This window comes from Saccopteryx bilineata, chromosome 6 (genome assembly GCF_036850765.1).
Source record: "Saccopteryx bilineata isolate mSacBil1 chromosome 6, mSacBil1_pri_phased_curated, whole genome shotgun sequence".
Classification (NCBI taxonomy): Eukaryota; Metazoa; Chordata; class Mammalia; order Chiroptera; family Emballonuridae; genus Saccopteryx; species Saccopteryx bilineata.
Genome location: NC_089495.1, coordinates 129,226,775 through 129,248,079, shown reverse-complemented (window position 1 = coordinate 129,248,079; position 21,305 = coordinate 129,226,775). Strand labels below are relative to the sequence as shown.

The 21,305-nt window shown below is 46.8% G+C and overlaps 1 protein-coding gene across 4 annotated transcripts in view; it reads right to left on the bottom strand.

Moving 5' to 3' along the window:
* The window catches only part of TBCD (tubulin folding cofactor D), a 202,336-nt gene that overhangs the window by 51,169 nt on the left and 129,862 nt on the right, over nt 1-21,305 (bottom strand). For 3 of the 4 annotated variants that reach the window (XM_066236166.1, XM_066236167.1, XM_066236168.1), the window contains 6 exons: nt 20,694-20,751; nt 15,105-15,134; nt 12,412-12,497; nt 5,129-5,209; nt 2,142-2,215; nt 184-301 (listed from right to left, as the gene is read on the bottom strand). In XM_066236166.1, coding sequence (XP_066092263.1) covers nt 184-301; nt 2,142-2,215; nt 5,129-5,209; nt 12,412-12,497; nt 15,105-15,134; nt 20,694-20,751 — 447 coding nt within the window. The remainder of the gene's footprint in view (nt 1-183; nt 302-2,141; nt 2,216-5,128; nt 5,210-12,411; nt 12,498-15,104; nt 15,135-20,693; nt 20,752-21,305) is intronic. The other variant, XM_066236169.1, reaches the window with a different exon arrangement.

Here is a 21,305-nt window from a genome sequence, read left to right as displayed (position 1 = left end):
CTGACTCCCCAAAGGGGTGGTGGCCTATCAAAGGCCACAACTCAAGGGAGAGGGATCACTGACAAATTTCATCAAATACAACGTAGTGAAGAATGCCCCACCGGCATAGATAAACAAAAATGAAAGTGATGGTGCCAGTGCTAGACCACAGAGGTTTGGCAGGAGGGTGAGGGCTTCTCCTACCTGTCCTCCTGCACCGCCAGTCTGCACAGGCTGTGGGCAACCTCCGCACAGGCAAGCACAGCCCCGTGCCGTGTGTGCAGGTCTGGACTCCGCGTCATCAACAGCAGACGTGGGAAAACTGCAAAGGACCAGACAGGAGAAGACATTGCATCAGCATACACAGGGTGACTTTTGATTCAGTGATTCAGGATCCAAAGGGAGAAATGCACCTGCTACAAGTTCTCTGTGACAACACCCAGCACTTAATCTGAAACCTGATGTCTCCAACAGGCCAGACTCCCTGGCACCCAGACAAGTGAGCAGAAATGTGACGGAGGGTGCCTCTTGCTCCCCAAACAACACACATTCCCCAGACACAAGGTGGGTGACACAGGGTGAGGTCTTTCCTGTGGTTAAGTGGCTGACAGGTGATATGCCTAGAGCAGAGCAGGACAGTGCAACTCAGCTCAGCAGCTTCCTCAGAGAAAAGGAAGCCTTTAAGTCTTTTATATTCTGGGGACAGAGAGCAGAGTCACAGAATCCTTCCACAGGGTGGAGAGTGCAGATGAGAAGCCACATCCACACCACCGCTACCTCGCCAGCCTGGGGACAACACAGCCACTCTTAGCCTCAGCTTCCCTAAATGCACAAGTGTAGCTGTGTGGATGCTTTAAAAGCAGACAACGTCACACATGGCAGCTGACAGTGTCAGGAAAACACCTTATCCTAGAGCTCCTGTACTGGGAAGAAAGGACAATGCTGACCCTCCGTTCAGGCAGCACAGATCATCGATTACAGGTCAGGAGGCACTGCACAAGATTCCTGACATGGGCTTAACTGACAGACCATGAAGCTGAAAGGGCCAGAGTATGTTACATGCACATGTAAGTAAAATCAGTAACTGCACATAAAGAACCAAGGTTCAACCACTATTCAGTCTAATGATCAATGTCCATGGGAATACATGTAATTTCAAGAAATATGTGTATGGCTCCCGAAACTGAAATCAGTTGTTTCCTTATTCCCAGTAGAGAAGACAAGCTGGAACAATGACAGTGTAGTGTGATCACTACACCATTCCGGGGCAGGACAGCCCAGAGGCGGGCTCTACCACCTTTGAGAGGTCAGCAACATAACACACAAGGCCATGAGCCACTCAGGAACCAGCTCATTTTTCAGTTTATTACATGAAGAATTATCATATTTCCCCATGTATAAGACGCTTCCATGTATAAGATAGATGTACCTTAATTTGGGGGCCCAAATTTGAAAAAAAAATGTATTATATAAAGTTATTGAACTCAAGTTTTATTCATCATAAAATTCATACAACTCCTCATCATTGTTAAAACTCCCATCCATTGGCTTGTCCTCATCTGTGTCTGATGACGAATCACTGTCTTCATATATTGCCTCGTCCTCATTTCCATCTATGGCATTTAAAATGCCACACTTCTTAAATGACTTGACAACCACTGTATAAGACACACTCAGTTTTTAGACCTCAAATTTTTTCGGGAAAAGGGGTGTCTTATACATGGGGGAATACAGTGTTTAACTTTTTTTGGAAGGTATTTCTGAAATATGCATTAATTCCCGGATGCATTTTTCCCTCTGGATCCTGAATCACTGAGTCGAAAGTCACCCTGTGTGCACTCATGCGATGTCTTTTCCTGTCCAATAATTCCCAGCTGTGACTGGCACCACCCCAGAGGCACAGCTGGGGCTCCTGGGAAACACAAACTACAGCATTCACAGAATCTGTCCTTGTAGACCATAGCAATTGGTTTATGTTCCATCTCCTGATTCTTAGCAGGAGAGAAACACATTACTTTCAGCTCCTTCAAACCTTGAAACCAGCAGGGTGGCCTGTACTCAGCTTCATGTTTATGGTGCACATGTGTGTATGCATGCACGTCTCTGGCACACACATTTGTTTATGGGTATAAGGTACCCACAGGACAGTGGAGCACCCCTACCTTGAGTAGCACTGTACTCAGGCGCTCGCTGGACCAGGTTATGCAACGCCTTCACTGACAGCTCTCTGATGACCCTGGAGAGGGGGGATTTTTAGTTCCTTCATTTTGATGATTCTAGCATTATTCAATTCATAAAGACAGTCTACATGAGAGAACTGGTCACTGAGTCTAAACCACTATTAAAAATAAACAAACACACAAACAAGTGAGAACCTCTGACTGTAAAAATTTAGAAAGAGAATTAATTGAATAAGCACTGAAACACAGGCCCATCGCAGGGCACAGCTGCCACCTCTGAGGTGCTGGGTGGCAAAACATCTCTATTTCCCACACCCCCAAGGGACTAAAAAAATGGGGAGTGCTGGGAAGAACCATGAGAGGGCCAGAAACTATCAACTCTCAGAAGGAAACAGAGGAGAAAGCATGACGTTAGATTTCTTGGATAGGACAACCAGAAGCACAGGCAACAAAAGTAAAAATAGGCAAGGTAATAATAAACTGGATTACATTAAAGATAAGAGTTGACATCTAGAATATAAAAAGAACTCATAGGCCCCAGCCAGTGGCTCAGTGGTAGAGCATTGGCCAATGTATAGATGTCCTGGGTTCAATTCCCAGTCAGGGCACACAAGAGAAGCGACCATGTGCTTCTCTCTCACCCTCTCCCCCTTCTCTCTCTTTTTCCCTCCCTAGCCAGTGACTCCATTGGCTCAAGCATGGCCTTGGGCAATGAGGACAGCTCCCTTCAGGCGCTAAAAATAGCTAGGTACTCAAGCAGCCCAAACAGGGTTGCCAGGTGAATCCTGGTTGGGGCGCATGCAGGAGTCTGTCTGACTATCTCCCATCCTCTCACGAAAGGAGGGACGGGAGGGGAGGGGAGGGGAGGGGAGGGGAGGAAAGGAAAGGGGAAGGGGGGGAAGGGGAGGAGAAAATATGAAAAAATATTCAATATCAATAATCATTAGGTAAATGCAAACCAAAAACTACATTAAATATCACTTAACACCCATTAAGACAAAAAATAACTAAAGGACTGGTGAGGGTTTGGAGAAATTGACATCGCTGTGCATTGCTGGTGGGAATGTGAATTGGCACAGCCACAAGGAAAAGGGATTTTTCAGATTCCAAAAAACATAAAAAATAGAATTACCATATGATTCAGCAATTCTACTGCTGGGTATACACCCAAAATAATTGAAAGCAGGGACTAAAAAAAGTATTTGGCCACCCATGTTCATAGCAGCATGATTTACAATAGCCAAGAAACAAAAGCAGCCTGACCAGGCGGTGGCGCAGTGGATAGAGCGTCGGACTGGGATGCGGAAGTACCCAGGTTCGAGACTCCGAGGTCGCGCGCGGGCTCATCTGGCTTGAGCAAAGAGCTCGCCAGCTTGGACCCAAGGTCGCTGGCTCCAGCAAGAGGTTGCTCGGTCTGCTGAAGGCCCACGGTCAAGGCACATGTGAGAAAGCAATCAATGAACAACTAGGAAGTCGCAATGCGCAACGAGAAACTGATGATTGATGCTTCTCATCTCTCTCTGTTCCTGTCTGTCTGTCCCTGTCTATCTCTGCCTCTGTAAAAAAAAAAAAAAAAAAGAAACAAAAGCAACTTAAGGGCCCATCGACGAATGAATGAATAAACAATATATAGTATGTCCAACAATGTATTATTACTCAGCCTTAAAAAGAAAGAAAATTCTGACATCTGCTACAACATGGATGGACCTTGAGGACATTATGAAATCAGCCAGTCACAAAAGGACAAATACTGTGTGATTTTACTTATATGAGGTCCACAGGCGTCAGATTCATAGAAACAGAAAGTAGATGGGTGCCAGGGGCTGAGGGAAGGAGAAAGGAAGAGTCAGTCTATAGGGACAGAATTTCAATTTTGTGAGATGAAAAGTTCTGGAGACTGTCTGCACAACAAGGTGAATGTGCTTTACACTACTGAACTGTACACTAAAAATGATTATGATAATACTATAATTGTGTATTTCACCACAATCAAAACCTTTTAAATCACATTTAGCTTAATACAGAAATTATCTAAAACAAGTATGTATAAGTAGCAGAAAACCTTTAAAAAGAAATCCAGCAGGCACATGCGGGAGTCTATCTCACTATCTCCCTTCCCCCCTCTCTCTTTTAACATATTTTTACTTTTTTATTTTGTTTTTTAAAAATATTTATCTACTGACTCCAGTGAAAGAGGAAGGGAGAGAGAGAGACAGGAACATCAATCTGTTCTTGTATGTGCCCTGAACGGGGATCGAACCAGCAACCTCTGTACTTCAAGATGATGCTCCAACCAATTGAGCTATCGGCCAAGGCTACCCTCCTCTCACTTAAAAAAAAAAAAAAAAGAAGAAGAAAAAGAAAGAAATATAACACAATAGAGCAATACTCCTTAAAAATATATGCTATTAAAGGTATAACAGAATACCTATACTAATAAAAGTAAACAACTAAAGACTGTATATAGAATTCTGTACGGGTCAAATCACTATGAAACACTTGAGCCGAATATAATATTATATGTCAGCTACACTTCATTAAAGAAATAAAGTATAGTTTAAAAAAAAAAAGAATTCTGTAAGCTCCCCATTATATAAATACAAAAATATAAAACTGCCTGACCAGACAGTGGCACAGTGGATAGAGGTTCAAAACCCAGAGGTTAGAGGTTTGAGCGCAGGCTCACCAGCTTGAGCACAGGGTTGCTGTCTTGAGCTTGGGATCTTAAACATGACCCCTGGTAGCTGGCTTGAAGCCCAAGGTTGCAGGCTTGAGCAAGGGGTCACTCCCACTCTGCTATAGGCCCCCAACCCCCGTCAAAGTACATGAGAAAGCAATCAATGAACGACTAAGGTGCTGTAACAAAAGAATTGATGCTTCTCATCTCTCTCCCTTCCTGTCTGTCTGTCCCTATCTGTTCCTCTCTCTGGCTCTCTCTCTATCTGTCAAAAAATAAAAATAAAACTTACCCATCCCAATGGTTGATCTTCATGGTAAGCAGGTGATCTATCATTGGCTGTGTGTACTCAGGAAAGCCAGCAATAAACATGCTGAAAAAGAACATTCAGAGAGTATGAAGGTGTGGAGGAACCAGAACATACACACACTGCTTGGGAGAATGTAAAACAGTGAACAGTTTTCTATAAAGATAAATACATAGCCTGACCAGGTGGTGGTGCAGTGAATAAATAGAGCATTGGACTGGGATGCTAAGAACCCAGGTTCAAAACCCCGAGGTCACCATCTTGAGTGCGGGCTCATCTGGTTTGAGCAAAGTTCACTAGCTTGAGCCCAAGGTTGCTGGCTTAAGCAAGGGGTCACTAGGTCTGCTGTAGCCCCCCAGTCAAGGCACAAATGAGAAAGCAACCAATGAACAACTGAGGTGCCACAAAAAAGAACTGATGCTTCTCATCTCTCTCCCTTCTGGTCTGTCTGCCCCTACCTGTCCCTCTCTCTGTCTCTGTCACAAAAAAGATTAAGACACAGAAATCCCCAGCCCTGGCCAGTAGCTCAGTGGATAGAGCATCAGCCTGGCGTATAGATGTTCCAGGTTCGATTCCTTGTCAGGGCACACAGGAGAAGCAATCATCTGTTTCCTCTCCCACCCCCACTTCCTCTCCCACAGCCAGTGGCCTGATTGGTTCAAGTGTGGCCCTGGGCACCAATGATAGTTCAGTTGGTCCAAGCATGTTGGCTTTAGGCACTAAAGATAGCTCGGTATTGGAGCATCAGCCCCAGACGGGGTGGATCCTAGTCAGGGAGCATGCAAGAATCTGCCTATCTCCCCTCCTCTCACCTTAAAAAAAAAGACAAAAAACCAGAAATCCCCTTGTAAGTATTTACCCAAGGAAATGATGAGAACTATACACAAAAATATTCACTTTACATCATTTATAACAGCAAACACTGAGAGAAGCCAGCGGCCCGGATGGTAAGACTGCAGACCACAGTGTGAGCAGACAAGGACTGCTCTCAGGATGCAGGATGGCCCATTCTACACCAGCACGGCAGAACAGAGAGCTGAACATTACCACCCAACCACCCTTGGTGGACGAGCACCGCAGTTATTGCAACCTTGTAAAATTTATACCATGCACTTGTATCACCTTTCCCCCAAAAGGCACTTTCACAGTTCCTGCCTCTCAAACAGCCAATTGCTTACACAGTGTCTGAACTTGCCACATCACCCACATAGCCCACCATGGATTTGGCCATTACCCACAGGTGTGCCATGGCAGCTGAGAGACAAAGCGATGGCTCGGAAAACCAAGAAGGGGAACAATGGTTTCACACCGGTCCTGTGTGGACAAACATGTCCTTGTACACAGGATGAGCACAGGTGCCAGGAGGGCATGCTTGTGCTACAGGTGTGAAATCGAGGAGATCTGTTCTGGAGGCTAGAGAAAGGAGAGCAAAGGCTCCTTCAGAAGTGGGTGAGCTGAGACACCTCCAGCAGGGATGAAACAGCTTCAAGAGAGTCAGAAGGAAAAAAAATCAGGACAGCGGACAAGCGGTTGTAAACAGAACTGATCCTTGACCCCTGGGGTCCCACATCACCTAAGGATCCCCGGCACCACCCAAACAGACAGGCCCACTCCAGGCCAGAGTCCAGAGGCTGGCACAATTCCAGAAGCAAAGGAAGAGGACTGACCTCCTACCTCATAGGAGGAGCAGATGGAGGCCTGCACCTGAGTGCTGTCCGAGCTCTGGCACTAACTAGTGGTTGACCTCGGAGAGATGCCCTTGTGAGTCACCAGCCCAGGCAGCACCCAGAACTTACTGAGCACTCAGCATCTGCACTGGAGGCCAAGTGCAAATCGAGGGTGACGGAGAGGAGCCTGAGGGGATAGCAGGCTGGTGTGACCAGAAACAAGCTGCCCCCAACCAGCACTTGAGACAGTGGCCAGAGGAAGGGATTGATGGCAGGCTCTTCAAGTGGCCAGGACAGCACGAGCTGGATAATGGCGACAGCTAAGCAGAAAACAAAACAGAGAGTATTTGAGGGCCATCAGGGATGCAAAATTGACAGAACCAGGTCACCAACTGGATGTTGGGAGTGAGGAGAAGCAAAAACAAGCTGACTGCACTGAGTTGGATCTACAGAGGGAAGCGCCTCACACTGCTTCCTTGGTTTGAAAAACTCAACAGACAGGAATGTGCAAAACTGCTAGAAAACAAAATATGACAAAATGCATTTCACGAAGGACACACAGGACGGCAGATGTCAGAAATCTGTTAAGGAAACTGACAACAGCAAGAATCAAACCAACCAAGTGCCAACAAATGTAAGTTACATCACAGCAGAAGAGAGCCTGTGTTCCCACACCCAAGACCACAGTGGAGACCAGATATGGGAGATGGGGGACTGAGTGGCTGATTTACTCAGGGACACAAGCAAATCAATGACGTGAGGCTAAAGGAGCCAATGCACACCTCAAAAAACCCATTTACATGTATTCTAGACAAGATGAACTCAGGGTTGGGCATGGGGACCTCTGGAGTGATAGAATGCTCCCCACACCAACTGCCATGGCGGTTACACGTGAGCCAAAACCACATTTTAAATTAGCAAATTTTCATTTATGTAAATTATGAAATAAAAAAGGTGTGCAAAAATAAAGATAATTTTCTTTAAAAAGGTTTTGTCTTAGAAATATAGAAGATACTAAATAAGCCACAGACTAGGAAAATATCTTCAGACCATGAATCTGAAAAAGGACCTATATTCAGAATACATGAGGAATTCTCAAACTCTCAGCAAGAAGAACACAACCCACCAATAAATAAACAGGCAACAGATTTGTCAAACCCATAAAAGTTGCTCACTGTCATTAGTCCTTGAGTAGACAAATTAATGCCTGCCCTCATCCTGCACATATGCTAAAATAGCTAAATCATAAAGGCTGACCAGCAAGGGTTGGCAAGGACAGAGAGGAAACAGAACTTACTGCATCTGGTAGGTATGGCTGGGGACTCAGCCATTTCCCTCCTGAGCACTTAACTCAGAGGAGTCCCAAACTGGAAACACCTAGATGTCCCTCAGCAGGTGAGAAGGAAATATCTAATGCACAAAACAGCCCAGCCCTAAAGGAAGTCTGCTCGCTGAGTGAGAGGAGCCAGAGCCAATGAGAGGAGTAGCCACTGCGTGATCCATTCATGTCACTTCAGATCAGGATGGCCTGGAGCATGGGCACAGATACCATGGTGGTGACGGTGGCACATGCCACACATCTGCAGTTTTCTGTGCCACGGGCCCTTTGTGAAAGCTGTTGAAATAAAACTATAGGTAGGACTGACCCCATTCCACATGGCCCAGGGGCTTCTACTCAGAAACTCTACTCTCCAAATCGTCTGCACATGGGTGGTGTCGCCACTGAGCCATGCCACGAGCCCTTCAAAGTCAGGGTGCAAAGCTGAGCACCTGACCTTCCCCAAACCCACAGGCACTTTCCTCTCACAGGTGCACCCTGCAGCATGTGACCCCAAGGCAACCCTGGCAGCTTGGTTCTTGAAACCCCTCCAACCACCTGTTCCATGGCCTCAGGACAATCCAAACTCCTTGCTTTGGCTCAGAAGTCTTCCCACCCCGGGTTGTACCCCCCACACCAGGCCCTCCTGCCACGCATGCCCTCCCCTCCACCACAGTCCCGGCTGACCCCCGGATCCCAGCATCTGCCCTGCTGTGGCCAAGGGGCAGCCCTGAGTGTCCTGGGATCATGGGGTGCAGCCACGGACCCTGGTTCCCATGACCACTGGACCCTGTCCTCACAGACCACCCTCCTGTCCACAGAAAGCATGCAAAATACAGTGAGAAAACACCCTGTGCAAGGTCAGGCTCTCCAAACGTCTCCACAGAATGCAGATAATGAACCACATGTGAGCCAGAAACCTCAGCAACAAGAAAAACATGCCAAGGCCCTGGCCGGTTGGCTCAGTGGTAGAGCACTGGCCCGGCATGTGGAAGTCCCAGTTTGATTCCTAGTCAGGGCACACAGGAGAAGCGCCCATCTGCTTCTCTACACCTACCCCTTTAGCTTCTCTCTCTTTCTTCTCCTCCCAACCTGCAGCCAAGGCTCCATTGGAGCAAGTTGGCCCCGGGTGCTGAGGATGGCTCCATGGCCTCCTCCTCAGGCACTAAAAACATAGCTCCAGTTATAACAAAGCAAAGGCCCCAGATGGGCAGAGCACTGGCCTCTAGTGAGCTTGCCAGATGGATCTCAGTCAGGGCACATGCAGGAAGGAGTCTGTCTCTGCCTCTCCTCCTCTCACTAAAATAAAAAAAAATAAAAAAAGAAACCATGCCAAGGCTAACCACAGCTGGTTCTTCTACCCATGGAACACAGGCAAAGGTGATAGACTCTCCACATAAAATAAACGTTCAGATGTTAACAACCAAAGAAAATATAACGACACAGGAAAACTGCTGAGAGACAGGAGGTTGTGAAGGTCAGGGAGAGGCAGAAAGGATGCTAAAAAGGAGACTTGATCAGTCACAGAGTCCTTCTGGGAAAAAGGTGAAACATGACATTTTTTAAAAAATAGTCTGACCAGTGGTGGCACAGTGGAGAGAGCATGAACCCAGGCCAGTGGTCAGCAAACTCATTAGTCAACAGAGTCAAATATCAATAATAGTACAATGATTGAAATTTCTTTTGAGAGCCAAATTTTTTAAACTTAAACTATATAGGTAGTCCTTATCAAGGTAGCGCCCGCACGTGGTATTTTGTGAAAGAGCCACACTCAAGGGGCCAAAGAGCCGCATGTGGCTCGAGAGCCACAGTTTGCCGACCAGGGACCTAGGACACAGATAATTCAGGTTCAAAAACCTGAGGTTGCCGACTTGAGAGCAGGCTCACCCGATTGAGCACAGGGCTGCCCATTTGCATGTGTGCTCATCAACATGATCCTATGGTTGCTGGTTTGAGCAAGGGGTCACTGGCTCACCTGGAGCCCCTGGTCAAGGCACATATAAAAAGCAATCAATGAACAACTCAATTGCCACAACTATGAGTTGATGTTTCTCATCTCTCTCCATCCCTCTCTGTCTGTCTCTCTCTCAAAAGAAAAGGTTATGAAGAAATGTAGCTTCTGCGTAATCTGTAATCTGCACAGCATGTGAGGGATCTGTCCTTGGGTTTACATGATAGTTAATTTTTTTTTAGATTTATTGATTTTTGGAGAAAGGGGAGAGAGAGAGAGAGAGAGAGAGAGAGAGAGAGAGAGAGAAGAGAAGAGAAGAGAAGAGAGAAGGGGGGAGGGAAAAGCAGGAAACACCTATTCATTATAGTTGCTTCCTGTATGTGCCTTGACCAGGCAAGCCCAGGGTTTTGAACCAGCGACGTCAGCGTTCCAGGTCAATGCTTTATCCACTGCACCACCTCAGGTCAGGCGATGGTTAATGATTTTTAAAATACAATGGTTTCTCCCAATTAAAGGCAAACATATCACATGCCTCAGCAGGTGAACTAAGATGTGGAAGCTGTTTCCTAAATCCTTGGTTACTAACTAAAAATTTTGCTGTAACTTTTGCAAAATGCACTCAGGGGTGTTAAATATTTATTCCTTGACCTGATTCCTCAAGTACCCTTCCTTACTGAGCTCATAAACAACCTGGACAACTTCAACCTGGAAAACACTATTTTACTGATGTAGAAAATGAAACAGCATCACTCTCAATCCAAGATCTCATTTTGAGAAACTCAATACACATGATATTCAGGAGGACAGCTGTCACACAGCAGACAGGTCACAGTTTGGCTCATGGCCATTCTGTGAAAGGCCAAGGCCTCGACAAAAACAGCACTAATCAAACAGGACAATTAAAAGAAAATGATCACCAGAGATTGGGTTCATTTCCAGTTAGCTCCTGAAACTGGTAACACCTCTTTAAAAAGTGAGCCAATTTCTTTCCATTGGACCCCACACCCCTCCCCAGGCCACTCAATCCACTACTGTCCCTGTGGACTCATCTAAAATTTTTAATGTCCCTGTGCATTTTCTCAAGTTTTACATAGTTGGAACCATATAGTATATACTCATGCAATCAATAAGAAGAGATTTCAAAACTGTTTCCAGTTTCACCTTTAACTTTCTTTCTAAAGAGTAGCATAGTGGATAAAGCGTTTATCTGGAATGCTGAGATTACTGGTTCAAAACCCCAGGCTTGCCTGGTCAAGGCACATACGAAAAGCAATAGCGAGTTGATGTTTCCAGCTCCTCCCCCATACTTTTTCCTCTTTCTCTCTCTAAAAGAAATCAATAAGTAAAATATTTAGTCATTTTTAAGTTTTTTTTCTTTTATTGGTTAATTTGAGAGAGAGAGAGAGAGAGAATGAGAGCGAGCATATTCATTTGTTGTTCTACTTAGGCATTCATTGCTTGCTTCCCACATGCATGTGCATTGATCAGGGACGGAACCTGCAACTGTGGCACCTCAGAACGTTGATCTGACCAACTGAGCTAAACCAGCCAGAACACCCCCCCTTTTAACTTCCACATATAAATTCCATTGTTTAATGGGCCTTCCAGGACAAAGAAAGACAATGGCAGAAACTGATTTTAGACATCTAAGTCAAAGAGGTGTTTTATTGATATTTTGGGTTGGGTTTTTTTTTTTTTTTTTCTGTATTTTTCTGAAGCTGGAAACGGGGAGAGACAGTCAGACAGACTTCCGCATGCGCCGGACCGGGATCCACCCGGCACGCCCACCAGGGGCAACGCTCTGCCCACCAGGGGGCGATGCTCTGCCCCTCCGGGGCGTCGCTCTGCCGCGACCAGAGCCACTCTAGCGCCTGGGGCAGAGGCCAAGGAGCCATCCCCAGCACTCGGGCCATCTTTGCTCCAATGGAGCCTTGGCTGCGGGAGGGGAAGAGAGAGACAGAGAGGAAGGAGGGGGTGGGGGTGGAGAAGCAAATGGGCGCCTCTCCTATGTGCCCTGGCCGGGAATCGAACCCGGGTACCCCACACGCCAGGCCGACGCTCTACCGCTGAGCCAACCGGCCAGGGCCTTTTTGGGTTGTTTTGTTCATATGTTTTTTATGTTAGATTTTATTTATTTATTAATTATTTTTTAGAGAGGAAAGAGAGAGAAGGGGGGGAGGAGCAGGAAGCATCAACTCCCATATGTGCCTTGCCCAGACAAGCCCAGGGTTTTGAACTGGCAACCTCAGTGTTCCAGGTCGATGCTTTATCCACTGTGCCACTTCAGGTTAGGCCAGGATGTTATATTTTGTGATTCTAATTAAAAACTTACCTTATAACCAGGAAACAGTTAGCTCTGTTACCAACAGCAAAATAGTCAGCTGTGGTCAAAATATCAATTCCATGTGGGAAAGTACCCTAAGGAAAAATCAGAGTAAAAAAAAAGTGAAAATAATTTGAATGAGTCAAGATGCCTCCACAAGTCCAATAACATTTACACACTTTCTATTTACAAAGAGGAGGGACAGACACTGATAGCCAAATTGCACACTACTTAAATTGCTCATCTACAAACTTTCAAATCAAGTCCATCCCGGCTGGACAGTGCTAAAAGTATTTGAACCACTTAAATTTTTTTTTCAAACAACTCAAACGTTTCAGCTTTAAAATGCTATAGGCCTTCCTTTAACCACACACCATAAAAAGGTACCTGTATCAACAACATCCAACCTATGTTCTTTTTTTTTTTTTTTTTATAATATATATTTTTCTGAAGCTGGAAACGGGGAGAGACAGACAGACTCCCGCATGCACCCGACCGGGATCCACCCAGCACGCCCACCAGGGGGCGATGCTCTGCCCCTCCGGGGCATCGCTCTGCCACGACCAGAGCCACTCTAGCGCCTGGGGCAGCGGCCAAGGAGCCATCCCCAGCGCCTCGGGCCATCCTTGCTCCAATGGAGCCTTGGCTGCGGGAGGGGAAGAGAGAGACAAAAGAGAAAAGGGGGGGGGTGGAGAAGCAGATGGGCGCTTCTCCTATGTGCCCTGGCCGGGAATCGAACCCGGATTCCCCGCACGCCAGGCCGACGCTCTACCGCTGAGTCAACCGGCCAGGGCCCAACCTATGTTCTTGTCTGAGCAGAAGGACCCCATCCTGTGCTCTCTTATGGGGTCCTGAGAAACCTGGACAGGAGCCCAGAACCCACAGCCTTAGAGGGTGAGAGAGATGAGGGCTCAACAGCCATCACTTAGTAGCAGTCTCTGACACAGGGAAGTTGAGAGGCACTACACCCACATCACTCACCCAGCCAGCCCCAAAGTCTGTGTGTGATTACTGATCCACTTTCTGGTGATAGCATTTGAAAATCTAAACACAAAACAGTTTTCTAAAAAGAGTTAAGTAACAAACTTTTGGCCATGGGCCACAGGTGGGAGGTAACATGCCATCCTTTGCCCCTGCTCTTACAGAGTTCTTCCCACTTCCCAAAAGTGACAAGAAGGAGCCAGCATGTCACAGGATATGAAAACAGGGGTAGCTGCACCCTGTCACTGAGGATCACAAGTGCTTAGATAGCCAGCTCCAAAGTGACACATGTATTAAACTTGGGACTGGACTCCAGACCATGACAAGGAACTCTGGGTACCCGTTACCATGCAAACTGTCACAAATGGGACTTAGTTCACAAGCAACATGTAAAAGCCAATTCGCTTCATGACACACAGCTAAACGCAGAGCAGAAGATACACTCTGCCATTGGAGGAGCAGCTAGGACACCTGGTCTAACCACAACTATCTTCGTGCTGTCTCCAGTGTACTCCTGACTGGCCCGAAGATGGTTGGAGAAAGGTCACCATAGCTCCTGGGTGGTGTCTCCCCCTCCAGGTAGTAATCAGACCTCTCCTACCACCCTGTATACTTTCCTGTCCTGGAATCACCCACTAACTCCCACATCTGTGCAGCAACACTGTGCAAAAGCATTACTACCCAAAGGACTCTGAGCAGCCCAGGAATGGCAACTAACCCTGGGAGGCCGTGGACCAAGTGCGAAACATGGGCCCCGGGTCAGGGCAGCAAACCTGGTTCTGCTGTAAGGTCCCTGATCCTGCTTTTTCTACCCAAAACTCCAGGCACTAAGTCTTAGAATTTTGGTGTTTTTTCCACAGCATCCCTCTCTCAAGTGCCGCTTCTCCTCCCCATTTCTCTCCCTGTCCTCTTCTTCCCTCAGGTCCTGCAGCCCAACTTCTGCCCCCAAGCTCACAAGTCCATCAGTGCTTATCCCCCAATATTACCTACCAATTCTCTCACCCATAACACACTCACCTTCAAGCCCAAATGTCTCTCCTGGGACGCTCCCTTCTTACCCCTACTAACCAGAACTCAGCTCAGAGTCTCCCAAACATCACCTGCCTCTGGCCTATTCTCCACCTGGCCAGCCAGATGCCCCAGGGTTGTCATCATCACCCACCATGTGAATAACTCATGGATAAAGGTCACACCTCCCAGCCAAGGCCAACCAGTGATGAGAGAGGTTCAAGAGGTTCAGGGCTAGGGGTCTTGATGACTTCAGGAAGCTGGATGGCACTGAGAGGGGACTGAGGTCTATGGCTTCTGGAAGCTGGTTCGTGCCACACACAGGATAGGCAGGGGTTACATCACTCCCTGTGAAGCCAGCTTCTCTGCCCACACCCTTAAGAACCCATGGGCAAGTGGTAACATCTGGTAGCCCTCAGCAATGCATAAGGCACTGATTTCTGACACGTGAGAGTGTGTGTGTGTGTGTGTAAAATTATTTACACATTCAAGTTTCCCATAAAACACAACTAATTGTTTAAAACTTGTATCAACACTCTCCTCAATCACATCATGAGTGAATCTGTGATCAGAACTGTGTTTAGAGTTTATTCTAGGTAAACTCATTATCTATACCTAACAATGCAAGAGGTACTCAGTTTGTAGTTTTCAGTCTTTCTACCTCTAAAGCTACAGGAAATTGTAGGAATTGAAGAGTTAAAAAGCAGCCATACCTGTCTTCCCACATTCTCCTGGAAAGCAGCCTAAGGAATAGAAAGAACAAATAGCACAGTGAGCAAGCCTTGCACTTTGCTAAACATCAGGAGATAAATTCACAACAAATGACTCATGGCTTTATTATTATTATTTTTTTTCATAAATGTCCTTATTAGTGGCTGATCAGAGCCTCCAGGTGGGTCTGCCATTCTGTCCTTAAGTCCTGGACTCTTTAAAACCACAATTTAATGTTTCAAATTTATAAAATCAGACAACACATCCTGAAAAGTGGCTTATAGCTACTAATGCTGGGCTTACAACAATGCTGGATTCAAGGACCTAGATATAAAAATGGGAACAGAGACAAATCATTTGGTTAAATAAAAGCCCAACAGCCAAATCCAGTGCTGAGAGAAATGACAGCTCAGAACCTTTCACTGTGTCCACCAACAGAAGAAGAGACCCTGTGGTCTCTGTGTGGGGTCCCCATCCTGGCAGGGGACTCAGCAACCATCGTCCCATGAGCAGGGCGCCCATGGCAGAGAAAGCATGGAACATGGACACAAAGAGGAGCCAAAGTCGCCAGAGCACATCTCTATCTGAGGAAGCAGCTTCATGGAAAGAAATTTTATCACCAATAAAATTTTTCCATTGATTTTGAGAGAGGGGAGGGTAGGGGGGAGAAGGAGAAAGAAGGGGAGGGAAAGGGGAAGGAGAGGGTAGAGAGGGGGAGAGGGGGGAAGAGAAGGAGGAGAGGATAAGTGAGAGGGGAAGGGGGAAGAGGGGGAGAGAGAGGAAAAAGAAGGGGTCAAGGGGAGAGGGGGAGAAGGGGGACGGGGGAAGAAGAGGGGCAGGGATGGGAAGGGGAGAAGGAGAGAGAAGCATAAACTCATTGTTCTACTCATTTGTTCCATCTAGTCATATACTCAATGGTTGTTTCTCATATGTGTTCTGACCTGGGATCGAACCCATAACCTTGGCGCACTGGAACACAAAGCTCTATCCACTGAAAAAAACCTGGCCAGGGCCTCAAGCCCCACCTTCTCAAATGAGCTTCACACAAATGCACTACCTTTCATTGTTTTAATTTTGCATCTGCTAGATAAACAAGGGTACAACTTAAATGTTCAGTATAAAGACTTTCTCAAATTTTTTAAATTATGATTTTTATTTTAAAAAAAAGGAAAAATGATTTCTATCATTTTATTTCATCTCTTCCTCAAGGTTCTTTAAAAGTATCAGTGCTTTGATTGTATTACTGCTTCTCATAAAAATGTTATAGTAAAAAAGAGAAAATCGCCCTGGCCGGTTGGCTCAGCGGTAGAGCGTCGGCCTAGCGTGCGGAGGACCCGGGTTCGATTCCCGGCCAGGGCACACAGGAGAAGCGCCCATTTGCTTCTCCACCCCTCCGCCGCGCTTTCCTCTCTGTCTCTCTCTTCCCCTCCCGCAGCCAAGGCTCCATTGGAGCAAAGATGGCCCGGGCGCTGGGGATGGCTCTGTGGCCTCTGCCTCAGGCGCTAGAGTGGCTCTGGTCGCAATATGGCGACGCCCAGGATGGGCAGAGCATCGCCCCCTGGTGGGCAGAGCGTCGCCCCTGGTGGGCGTGCCGGGTGGATCCCGGTCGGGCGCATGTGGGAGTCTGTCTGACTGTCTCTCCCTGTTTCCAGCTTCAGAAAAATGGAAAAAAAAAAAAAAAAAAAAAAAAGAAAGAAAATCTAAAAGTTAACTTTTAAGTAGACTTAACAAAAGATTCTTACTGTATTTCAGTCTTACAATTACTATATGTACATAAAGATCAGGACAAAGATGTGAAGACTTCTCAAGAAAACACTACAACTTCCACAGATAGGTAAGACCGAAGAAGAAACTGCAGAACACAGAAGAGGTTCTAAGATTCCCCAGCAAACTTCCTCTTGAAACAGGGAAGTTTTAAAGGTTCTGAGGCCAGTACAACCTAGGTCTTGCCTATGAAGACTACAGAGGGCAGGTGGGCCGTTAGAAGGTGCAAACAACATGGTACCTTGTAACCAAGCCCTGCATTTGAGAGAGGATGCCAGTGCTTCTCAACACCATCCCAGTAACAAAGAGTACAGCTGCAGAGCTCATTCCTGGCCCTACACTCATCACTCATAAAGCAGCTAACTGCTGAGCACCCACCGCATGCGGACCCCCATGACAAGCAAGACAGGATAAGGAAGGAATGGAGGGCTGGGATCAGGCACCAAGTGGCCACTGAAACCAGGTAGAGGACAAGGTAAGAATCAAGCAGGAAACACTTTGTGCTGGTATGTAATAGAAAAAACAGGACCAGAAGTGGCAGATGGGCGTCCTATAACTTTGTACAGCTGTAGTGACAACTTAGATAAAATAGAGGAAAAAACCAGAAAAGCTGAACAGACCTCCAGCAAATAAAGCAATTAAATAATTTTAAATCTTTCGAAAGACACAGAAAACAAAACTGGCTCAGATGGGTTTGTTGGTGATTTCTACCAAACATTTAAAGTAGAACAAAATAATATCAATCTTTTAAAATCTGTTCATTAAAACAGAGAAGGAAACACTCCCACTCTCTTTCATGGGGGGCCAGATTACCCTAAATCCAAAGCCAGACAAAAAAATTACAACAAATTAACACTGCAGACCAATATCCCTTTTTCATAGACTCAAAAATTCTAAGAAAATTTTGGCAAAGTGAATGTGACAACATATAAAAATGGTTTATACCATAATGTGGGAATTATCTTAGAAATGCAAGGTTGATTTAATATCTGAAAATCAACACAATATGCCACGTTAATAGAATGAAGAACAAAAACCATGTAACCATCTCAAAATCTAATCTCCAGCGAACTAGCAGAACTTCCTCAACCTGCTCAACGGTGTTTACGTAAAACCTACAGCCACTGTCACACACGGAAGACAACATTTTCCCCAATTGCGGAAGAAAGACAAGGATGACCACTCTCACCCTTTCTCCCTGGCACTGTCCTGGCAGCTCCTATGACCAATGCAGTTAGGCAAGGACACAAACAAAAGGCATTAAGATTGAAAAGGAAAGGGTAAACTCTTTATTCATAGATGACAAGACCCTGTATATGGAGAGCACCCACCACCACCAGACCCGATAACAACTTCAAACAAAGAGTAGGGCATGGGGTAGGCCCTTCCTGTTTCTATGTTCTCCTAATAGTCTGACTGTGTGGCTGGCCATCCCCACTACAGGGCCACCACTGCATGATCCTGTCACATGGAAATCCACGTCCCACAGCCATGTTCAGTGCTGAGAGCTCTAGGAAGTATGCAAAGTGGGGATGACTCAGCACTGGGCAGGCTCCTCAGGCCCAAGGACAGCAAAGAAGGAAGACTGAACTGAGACCACAGCATTGCCACCCATGATCCAGACGCACCTGCCCAGCTTTGTTCACGTGAAAAAGAGAAACCCTCCTGGGCACAGAAGCTTTTGTTGGGATATCTGTAGAAGCAACAGGATCCACTATAGATGCGTAGGAGGTACTACTCCATTCAAGTGACAAGTCACATGGGCACCTCTCTGAGATGGCCAGGCCAGTACCCCTCACCTGCACTCTCCCACCTACACTAGGTCTTCCATGGCCTCTCTAGGCACTCTAACCCACACTATCAGCTTTCAACTCCAGGTTTGAAGGCCCTGAGCTTGACTGCGACACTAATGATCCCAAAATGATCCCAAAATATGTCACATGTGGGCCTGGCTGTCTCCTGAGGGCACAGGTACAATCCCCAGCATGACACTATTCTCCCTAACCTCCCTTTCACAACAGTGCCTCCAATGCAGAGGAGGTGTGATATACCTGTGTTCTATCATCAATTCCTATTTCTTTTATATTTCTTTTTTTGTATTTTTCTTAAGTGAAAAGCGAGGAGGCAGACTCCCACATGCGCCCAACTGGGATTCTCCCGGCATGCCCACTAGGCGGTGATGCTCTGCCCATCTGGGGCGTTGCTCAGTTGCAACCTGAGCCATTCTAGCGCCTGAGGCGAGTCCATGGAGCCATTCTCAGTGCAGGGGGCCAACTTGCTCCAATGGAGCCTTGGCTGCAGGAGGGGAAGAGAGAGAGAAGGGAAAGGGCGGAAGGGTGGGGAAGCAGATGGGCGCTTCTCCTGTGTGCCTTGACTGGGAATCGATCCTGGGACATCCACACGCTGAGCCCACACTCTTCCACTGAGCCAACCAGCCAGGGCCGATTCCTATTTCTTATCCCATCTTTATTTTTTAAAGATTTTATTCATTTTAGAGAAGACAGAGAGAGAAAGAGATAAAGGAGAGGAGCAGGAAGCATCAACTCCCATATGTGCCTTGACCAGGCAAGCCCAGGGTTTCGAACCCATGACCTCAGCATTCCAGGTCGACGATTTATCCACTGCACCACCACAGGTCAGGCCTTATCCCATCTTTGATCAAGCAAACAATGTCAGCCTGACCAGGCAGTAGAACAGTGGATAGAGCATTGAACTGGAACCTGGAGGACCCAGATTCAAAACCCCAAGGTGGGAGGCTTGAGCGCAGGGTCGCTGGCTTGAGCATAGGATCATAGACATGAATCCAGGGTCACTGGCTTGAGCTCAAAGGTCGCTGGTTAGAAGCCCAAGGTCGCTGGCTTAAGCAAGTGGTCACTTGCTCTGCTGGAGCCCCCTGGTCAAGGCACATATGAAAAAGCAATCATTGAACAACTAAGGAGCCACAATGAAGAACTGATGCTTCTCATCTCTCTCCTTTCCTGTCTGTCCATCTGTCCCTCTCTCTCTGTCACACACACACAAAAAAAGCAAACAATGTCTCTTCACAAAACTGTTACCACTTCAGGATCTCCTCCACAAGTGTCCTTTTCCTTTAATTTCTTTTAAACTTCACAGAAAGCGCGTAAATCATAAATGCATAGCTCAACAACTGACCACAAACTGATGATTTTTCAGAGTTTCTTCCATGGAGACACCTCATTCTTGTCTGTCCCACAAATTCACACCACCTGCAGTAGGACCTCCAAGCCCTGGGGAACACAACTGCCTCATTCACCCTACCACCACACCCCTAAAAACATGTGTCCACTCCTCTCCTGGCATCTAAAAACCTGCATTTAGCTTCTAAATCTGAGGGCACAGTGTCCCTGCACAAGGCCCGCCCCACTTGCTTGCCAGTCCAGTTGGGGCTTGATCACTCCCAACATGGGAGTACCTACCTGCTGTGAACTGTGGGCCTCCAGGCGAGGAAGGGCAGCTCACTCTTTCCCAGGTTGGCCTTCGATCTCGCCACCTGGGCACCCTCTTCATCCTTCAGTCCACCACCCACAGAACAACCCACATCACACCAAACGAAATCTACCCCCCCCCAACAGCCTCATTTCTGACAACACCAAAAGCTTGTAGTAAATTCTCCCAGGTGACAGCACCCCAGCCTGCCTCTGGGTCCAGCCTTTCCTCTCGCCAGTCTCTTGGTCTGACAGCCACATGGGGCTCCCAACCCTCAGTGCAGAGATGGGAACCATGGACATCGCCACCCACACTGGCCTCACGGAGTTGCATGGGCCAGAGCCCCACACCCACAGGAAAAGGAATGACAAGAAACTTACAGAGGCGGCCCTCCTGCAGTTCACGTTTCGGTCAAACACTGTGGCAATGACCAGAGCACTACAGAAAAAAAAAAGCAAGTCATTAGAAGGAAGCATGTAGAGACATAGACCCCATGACACTGACTAGGAACCCTGGTCTTTCATCTGCTTGCTCACAACTCACTCACCACAGCTGCCAAAATGCAAACACATATTATTAGAGGGCAGCACTGAGGATGTACACCTGAGCACAAGCCACAGTTGTACAGGCCTAAGGGGCAACAAGGGAAGCAGGGTTCCCAAAGGATGAAAACCGGTGGCACTGCCTGACCTGTGGTGGTGCAATGGGATAAAGCATTGACCTGGAACACTGAGGCCACCGATTCAAAACCCTGGGCTTGCCAGGTCAGGGCACATATGGGAGCTGATGCTTCCTGCTCCTCCCCTTTCTCTCTCTTTCTCTTTCTCTCTTTCCTCTCTGAAAAAAAAATAGAATAAAGCCTTTAAAAAGAAATTATTAAGAAAGAAAGAAAGAAAGAAAGAAAGAAAGAAAGAAAGAAAGAAAGAAAGAAAGAAAGAAAGAAAGAAAGAAAGCCGGTAGCACTGGGAGAAATGGGGGTATGGGTGTGGCTC